The sequence below is a fragment of the Ambystoma mexicanum genome, chromosome 11 (assembly GCF_040938575.1).
Source record: "Ambystoma mexicanum isolate Mex_15411 chromosome 11, UKY_AmexF1_1, whole genome shotgun sequence".
Taxonomy (NCBI): domain Eukaryota; kingdom Metazoa; phylum Chordata; class Amphibia; order Caudata; family Ambystomatidae; genus Ambystoma; species Ambystoma mexicanum.
The window spans coordinates 1,114,241,518-1,114,250,349 of NC_090934.1; the positions used below are offsets into that span (position 1 = coordinate 1,114,241,518).

Below are 8,832 nucleotides of genomic sequence, written 5' to 3' on the forward strand. Positions count from 1 at the left end.
CTCCTTCGTAGGTGTCAAGGTTCTAGCTGGTCAGTCCACTGGAGGGCCCAGGGATGCTTCAGAGAAGGCGCTTTGCAGGGCATCAAGAAGCTGTTCAGAGTGATTAGTCCCACCACTCCAAGGGTTTTGAGCACCTTTGCTGGCCTTCGGAGATCGAGCGCAATGTGGGGCTCTACCAGGACAGCAGCCGGCTCAGGGTGCCAATCCTTCTGCATGGTTCGGAATAGTCCTTGGGTCTGCTTCGCTCTCTGGATACTTGCCTCTGTTTATTGGTCGATTCAGACCTATGGGTGATCTGCTGGTCTGCAGTCAGGACCCCTCCTCATATCCACAAGTCCAGTGAGTGCTTGCACCAAGCTTGCCAATGAGGAGATCTGCCCCACCCGTGCACTCCAGCAGTACTCCAATCAGGGGCCACTGCGGCTCTGATGCCCTCATGCACACCAGACATCCTTGCACCAATAGTGTGGATTGGGACCAGATACTCCCAGCCCACTTCCTGGGTACCTGCACACGTGACATGCATTATCCCGTGAAAAGCAGCAGCTTTTGCGGGTGAATGCAGGCCCAAATAAGGACTCATCAGGTGACAAAGAACAGGAGGAAGGCCAAAGGACAAAATGGCCAAAGGAGAAGACAAAAGACCTTGTGGCACGCCCATGACGGACACTAGCCACAGTCATGAGCCAAGTGCAGTATGGCTCGGCAAAGGTTCGTATAAATACATGAAAGCTGAGTGCAGCAGAGGGCTGTGCTCCACTCGCAAAAGTCCAGACAGGAGGCTGAAACAAAAGCCAAAATGTTTGTGTGGTCCACAAATATAGAGGAGAAATAGTAAGTGAAATGTTACCCAACACCAACGTATCCTCTGGACCGCTGCCTTTGCCACGCCCCATCCTCCTCTTAACACCGGGACCCAGACTGAAACATCTGGATATTGAGAAACAGGTGACTGACTAGCACCTTAGTTATTCTATAGGTAGGAAACACCCCATAGACATAGGGATAGCTAGGCCTTTCTGACTATTATTTAATAAACCATTTGTAGAAGGTCCTTAATGTGTCTGTGTCCTTCTTCTGACCCGTCTCAGGTGCCATATGACCAAAGACTGCTGAAGCTTGGTTCTTGTTTTATAGTTTAGCTCAAACAAATGTAGAATGCCAAAAAAAAAATGTAAATTTAGTGTGGAAATAAGTGTTCCCATTTGGTACATAAAACGTGTGGTGTTATTCAGAAGTACAGTAGCTCTTCCAAATTGAAGTAAAAAAAAGTGGGGATTTTGGCAGTAGGTAGAAAGTGAGCAAACATGCCTTCCCTATGGGGGCTTACATTACTTACTATTTTTCAGAGCAGTTTTTATCTTGATGTGAATTTTTACTTTGGCTGGTCATCTCTAGAGCATATAATTGTTTGGATTTAATATTCTCTGTTGTTGGCATTTTATAGCCATTGCCATTGTAAGAATTGTTCATTAGTTGTGCCTATTATTTCTTCCCTTTCCTGTTTGTTTGAGTGCCCCTTTCTGTAAATTGGTTTCCAACTAGTCTTACTGCAGTATTTTTCCTCCTTTTAATGTATTCCAGCAAGGGCATCATTTAATGGCATAGCTGTCCAGAACGCTGTTGATCCAATGTGACATAAATTGATAGATAACATGTAAGAACAAAGTTGTTAAAAAATGACATAAGTAGTTCTAAACAAAGTATAAACTGACCAAGAAGTGTAATAACAATTGCATTGTGTTGCTGAAGCAAAGCTTTTGAAGTGAATCTTCCTTATTGTTTACATTGTTTCTTTTATTTTATCAAGCAGCGTTGACAAAGAGCTGAACAGTAAGCAAGAAGATCGAACGAGTGGGCAGTGAGTGGAAAGCCCATGATGAGGAAGACTGAAGAATTTGCAGATGGAGCGATGCTTGCATTTTTTAAAATCTTGGTTGCAATGTTTGACCGATCTCTTTGTAATTTCTGTTACAAAAGGTGCCTTCAGACCTTCCTGCAGACTAGTATACAAGGAACTCTTAACACTGTATTGGTTTGCCAATCCTGTTGGCTCTTTAAAGGTAATGCATCTAGATGTTTTTTGCTAAGTAGTATAGAGTGGGACAGTCGCCAAACACTCAGCTGAAATGTTCCTCCAGTAGTCTTTCCGCAACTCTCAACTTTGCCCCTTCCTAAATTAGCCATTGTGCTTGTTTTAATCCCAATGTTGGGCATCATTACAAAACGAATTCCACTCATGTTGACGACTTTTACAGGATTCTCCTAGATGAACACACACTACAAGGAGCTTGTGAACTTTTATTTTAATTTTGCCACTTCCCCAGGATGTTTGGACTAGTGAATTTTATTGGTCCCTAAATTAATCTTCTCGCTGCACCCCAAAAGTATGACATACCATGTGACGAGTCCATTCTTCCTCACTGAGTGGCCAAGTTGCGTTTGTCAAAGACATTGAGGTCTGTAATAGAAGAAGAAAACACAGTTCAAACAAGCATCCAAAAGTCCTTTTTCTGGATAAAGAGCAATGACAAATGATCAACATTTGCATGTCAACACATTTCACCCAGCCTCAGGACTTCTGCGGAGAAAGCAAACTGATGAAAGTATTGCTATATTAAGAGGGATGTTTTTAGCATATGCAAAGGGACATATACAGCACTCTTCCCTCTAAAAACACTGGGTTCTTGGCAGACGAAGTTTTCTTTTAACTGTTACTTTGCTATCTACCTTAATATTGTATTATAATCAATTTTATATTTTATAAGGCTGAATGTCAAAGAACCACGTTTTTATAGGTCGCGTTTGCAATTGTTTATCTGAATGATGCATGTTCTTCAGTAAAATATTTATATTCATAAAAAGGTAAAGGACAGAGATAATATATATTTTTATGACTCTTTGAGCAATATTTTGTAATGTCGAGCTCCTGCCGAAGGACTAGTCATTGAAGAGAAGCAAGACCGTAATAAACTTCTGCAGTTTTTGTTTTGCAAATAGCATGTTAAACATTTCTGTGTTGCAAAATGCGTGAAAACATTTTTGAATGAGTCAAGGTGTGAGTTTACAAGTTTTTGTTCTTGAATATAATCTAATGCTTTAAGAGGAATCCACAAACTATTCCTTGTTGTACATTTATCTAAATACATATAGAATATGCTTTGGCATATGGCCAAACCAGACTGGTTTCCGTTTGTGCCTGAATGTGTTTGTGATCCTGTGTAGTTTACATGTGAACATTTTCGTTATTGTGTAAAAGTATGCCAACGATCTTGGAACTCTCTGCAGTTAGCCAGTCAATGTTTCATTTGAAGTATTTGCTGTGCCACAAATGCTGCAAAACTCCCATTTGTGTAGAGATGCTAAACAATATTTCAATCAGTGTTAGAACCATGGTTGACATTGGTCAGATTACTGTCTGTCTTTGATGCAAACAATAGACTGCTATGTGGTATAAAAAGTGGGACACTATCCGCACCAGGGACAAACCCACTCGGTTAATAAACCTTAGTCCTATCCCACCAATCCTGAACACTAAAACACTGCTTTAAAAAATGTCTCATGCTAAACTATACCTGTCCCTCATAGACGAACGTGCATATCCCTGGGATCAACTCACCTTAAGAAACGGTGTTGCGCCGCCTATTTAAAAGAGAGCAAGGGGTCTATCCCTCCAACTAAACTCAGTCTTAATTCACTTGCTCCACAGATTAAAAAATTGAGTCACTGCTCGATGTTCCAGATAACCCAATCTGGAGTGAGCTTCAGTGCAATTGTGTTCCCCAACTGTTAAAATAGATAGGGTAGACAGGGAAGGGTACATTATTGAATTGAAGTGGGTACTCATACCAATTTATCATCCCTCACAAGGGTATACAGTCTCAATTCCCTTTTATCTCGCTGTCTCCCATCATAAGCCACACCCATATTCAAGTGGAAAAAACATTTCTTGTAGGTATCCCACAACAACATAAAAAGGATATCCTCAATCCAAGATCGACTGGTTTCAGTGCTCGAAAAAATGTGGGCAGTACCAAAAAAGTTAAAAACTCACTTCAACGGGTCATATCCACACCTCTGTGGTCCGGTTTGTACCAGCCTCCTGCATAGTGTGCTTGTGCTACCAGGTAGCATAATTTGAAATGTGGGGCAACCAGAACCCCCCCAGTCATAGGGTTCAGTCAAAGCTTCCCAGCTCATACAGGGAACACCATCCTCCCACATGACTTGCACTGCCAATGGCCAGAGCTTGACAAATAATGTACGCCGCTGCCATATTGGGATGGTATTGAAATAATACAATTTAGCACTAATAGCATTTTCAGCAGAGAGATCCTGCAATATAATGACATTGGAAATGTAGACCATACATACAACTTAGCTGCTAGTGTGTTGAGATACATTTCATGATTTCCCTTGTATAGCAGTTTGTGTTCAGGATACCACCACCCCTAAATATGTAAAACTGGACTGAGCCCAATGGAATCCACAAAGATCCTCTGGATCAACGGTATTCTCAGTGAGTGGGAATAACTCAGATTTTGCAGTATTAATCTTGTACCCTGAGTGATTTGTAAACCTGGCTACCTCCTCCATAACCGGCGTAATATTTAATCTGGGGTTTCGTAAATATAGTAAGGCATCATCAGCATAAAAGGAAATTATCTGTGGGGCTCCCGCTATATGTATCCCTCTATGACCATGGTGGTCTCTCATCCGCTGTGCAAATGGTTCTATTGTGAGTGCAAACAAGAGAGGGGAGAAGGGGCACGCACCGCTTGCCAGTGTGAACTGCTGTGATATAGTTCAGTTAGTGTGAACTCTAGCCGTCAGGTTAGTATATAGTAGTTTCACATATCCAATAAACCGATTCCCCAACCCGAAGCATTTAAGCACACCAAACAGAAAGTTCCAAGAAACGGAGTCAAAAGCTTTTTCAGCATCCAATGACGCTGCGACTGCAGATGCATAAGGGTCTATCTGGGAGATGATCCCAAAGAGGCGTTTTAGATTTAAGGCTGTGGATCTACCAGTTATAAAGCTTGATTGATCGGGATGACCAAGACTCGGCATACGCGGAAGAAGCCTATTCGCCAATAATTTAGCCAACACTTTTCCATCTGAATTAATCAAAGACAATGGGCCTCATTACGAATGTTGCGGTAAGGCAACAACGGTGCCTTTAGTGCTACTGGCACCATTGTTGCCATGCCGCAACATTAGAGTTTGCTCGAGGGGCCTCTCTGCACGCCTGGTCAGACCAGGCGTGCAGAGCAGCACCCGCGAGCAGACCAGGATGGTCGCAACGGGACCATTATGAACTGTACCGCTGCTACCATCCTCCCCATTCCCATTTGAGCCCTAAGGGGGCTCAAATGGGAATGGGGACTTACCTGGTCCGGGTCCTGCGAAAGGGAATTACCAGGCCTTCCAAGGTCACATGGTCAGAATGGCCCGGTAAGTCCCTTTTGCGGGACCCGGACCGGAGTTTAGGGGTAGCAGTGCCCTTATTAAGGGCACGGCTACCTCCAAACTCCCGCTGGTAAGGCAATAACGGGGCTGGTATCGCTACCAGCACTGTTGCTACCATACTGCCAAACTAGATCGGCTCGCGGGTGCCCTTGCAGCCACCAGGTCTGACTGGTGCCGTACCGGCACCCGCGAGCAGAACAGGATGGTAGCACTGATACCATTATTAACGGTACCGCTGCTACCCCCCTCACCATTCAGCCCTATGGGGCAGGATGGGGAGGCCCTTATAACCGGCACCCGCGAATAGGCAATTAACGGGTCCGCCAAACTCGCCATGACCCGGTAATTGCCCATTCACGGGTGCCGGGAAAAAATGGATACCGGCGGCAGCCATTCCTGTACTACAGGCATGGCTACCGCCAGCCTCCCAATGAGGCCCAATGGGTGATAGGAAGCTACATCATCAGGGGGTCTGCCCAGTTTCAATAATACGGTTATGACTGCCTCAGATAATGATGCTGGAAGAAGTCAGACAATGCAAGCCTCTTCCCATACCTATAGCAACCGCAGCATCAGGATAGCCTTATACCTTATACATTTCCATTCGCAGTCCATCTGAAACTGGTGCTTTGCCCGAGGCCAGCGAGGAGATAGCCTACCCTAATTCTTCCGACGTTACCGGACCATTGTGCGCCTCTCGGGCCTCTTTGCCAAGGTTGGAAAGCATAATCCTGTCTAAGTACCGGTCCACTTCATCTTTAGTGCAATTGTCTGCATTTGTGTATAGCTCCTTGTAATATTTCATAAACTCTGCGTTAATCGCTTGTGTCTGTGTTAAATACTGCCCCTCTGTCCCCACTATCCCTGTAATTTGTTGTCTCTCTCTTGCCTCGCACTACACCCGCCAGGAACCGCCCATGACGATCTTCCCAATACCTGCCGGCCTGAACCTGTTTTGTCATGAATCACACTTCCTGATCTGCTAATTCACAAAACCTCAGCAATTTCCCTTTAATAACTCCCAGAAGAGCCGTTTTCGATCCTGTGTAGCTCATGCTCAACCTCTCCCAGTTCCTGTCTGGTGTTTTTCAGTATTCCAGATGTGACGGATATCAATATTCTCCGCATCCACACCTTAAGCGTCTCCCATACTATTGTGTAACGCTGGACCGACCCCTTCTATCTCTTCACGCAGTGTTGTCACCAATGCAGCATCCAATAGTGCCATTGGTGACGCCCTCCACATCTGCTGGGGTCTTGGTACATTATTCAGTGACAGGGATACCACCAACGTGGAATGGTCCGACAGGGTACGCAGTAAAATTCTGCTACTGCGCAGCTTGTGCGACCAGGTAGCTGACACGAAACAGAAGTCAATGCATGACAGTGCGTCATGAACAGTCGAGTAGTATGTGTACTCAGCAGTTCCTGGATGTTCCTCCCTCCATACATCCACCAACCCATATTGAATCCTTATTTGCCCAATCGGACGAGCTGCTGCGGTGGTACCGCGCTGTCTATAGCCAGATGTCTTTAGTTTTTTTTTTTTAAAACACTTTTTATTTGCCTTTTCAATAAACACATAAGCCTTAAACAGGTCCAACTTCCCCTCCCCCTTAACATCCCTTCTTACAAACATTTTTAATTGACAGGTCAATACAACAGTCCTTCGGCGCCCCACCCTCAAAAATCAGACCCAACTCTAGATCACCCAAACACACCCAACCACACAAGTACTACCCCCTTTCAAACACCCCCCCCTTCCCACCCCCACTCCCGAAAGATCTGTCTTTAGTTACGTCTAGGATTGTATTAAAATCTCCACCCCACACCACCGGGATATCGGCCGTCTTCCCAAATAGCTTAGAGAGATGAGTATAGAAACTCGGATCGTCAATATTCGGACCATATGTATTTACCAAAAAATTGTTTTCCCCTGCAATAACCCTGTTCACAATAACCTATCGTCCTTCAGGGTCTACTTGAATGTCCTCTGCTTGAAAAGGTAGCGATTTATGTATCAAAGTAAGTACTCCCCTTGCCTGTGACAAATAGGAGGTATAATATCTCTGTTTTCCCCTCTTAGGGGCATAACCGTTGTGGGTAGAGCCCAGAGCGTGTGTCTCCTGTAACATCACAATTTTGGGGCAGTGTCTCTCCAGATAGGATAGCACCTTTCTAGCATTAACAGGGTTGTTAAGGCCTCATACGTTCCATAATATCAGTACTATTGGTTCACCCATTTGTCCATTGTTGAGCATATTGTCTGTGCATGCGTGCCTGTATCCGACTGATCACTTCCTGATGCCATTTCCGCCTGTCATCCCATCTGCCAACTTTTATATAACACCCCTTCTGCCCAATCCCCAAACATATCCTTCCTGTTCCCATCCGGAGTCCCCCCCACCCTCCCATTTTTCCCTGTATCATGAACTCCCCACTTCTCCCCCCACTCCTGCATCATCCGCCCCAACTTTACGATGTGCCCTTTTTGTGATTGTGGAAAACTCTCCCCCACCTGCCCTTCTAGGGTCCCCAAATGAACACCCTGACATTCCCCACATGTTTCCCTTTCCTGCCCCTCTTCCTCCCCATCCACCCCACCTTGATGATGTAGTCCCCATATCCAAGGATTAAGGAGGAACCCTAGGGGAGCACTCTTCCAGCAAATAAGAGTGTGGCCTCTATCTATATCCGGGTGGGAGTAACTATTAACAATAATGAGATAGAGACTGGTCTGAGTGCTGAAAGGTTTATCAAGAAAGGTCTTGTCATTAAAACATTTTAATCATCAATACAATAATTCATACAAAAGTCAAAACATGATATTCTAAAAGCAACCAAACACCAGGAGCTACTCATAGGTCCTGTACATTTACAAATTTCACAAGGGTGGTCTGGGTAACATGACATCCAAAGGTAGTGGGCTATCTTTGTTTTAAACACTGTTGTCTTCTGGTTAGGGATATAGGGGAAACCACAAGTCATACATGAGTCATAGTGCTCTTTTTGAACTCTTTGTGACTGTATATTAGTTTACAGTTTGTATTCTCAACATGTTTGTTCAGCGATACATTAATGTAGAACATTCATCAGGGGTAGATAACCCAGCAGTTAAAAGCGCCTAAGTGCACTGTGGTGTTTGTGGTGGTCCATACGTAGTTTTTCTAACAGAAAATCTTGACCTGTCGGGCAAAACACAAACCTAGAGTAGAGTGAGCTAATGGTCATTTATCTCTATTGTAACGCAATATATGAGTATGAAACCTATGAGAGTGATAAATTCCTGCATCGGTTTGTTGAGGGCAAGGCCACTTGTTCAGTGGTAGTAGGGTTTTGAGTGTGTCCTTCTCGGTGCCA

General features: G+C 44.4%; 1 protein-coding gene across 6 annotated transcripts in view; it reads left to right on the forward strand.

The window, feature by feature from the left end:
* BNIP2 (BCL2 interacting protein 2) overlaps positions 1-3,177 on the forward strand; it is a 646,636-nt gene extending 643,459 nt beyond the window's left edge. For 3 of the 6 annotated variants that reach the window (XM_069624423.1, XM_069624427.1, XM_069624424.1), the window contains one exon: positions 1,811-3,177. In XM_069624423.1, the coding sequence (XP_069480524.1) occupies positions 1,811-1,865 (55 nt within the window). In that variant the 3' untranslated portion in view covers positions 1,866-3,177. The remainder of the gene's footprint in view (positions 1-1,810) is intronic. The other 3 variants (XM_069624425.1, XM_069624428.1, XM_069624426.1) reach the window with 1 other exon arrangement.
* Positions 3,178-8,832: the final 5,655 nt, after the last annotated feature.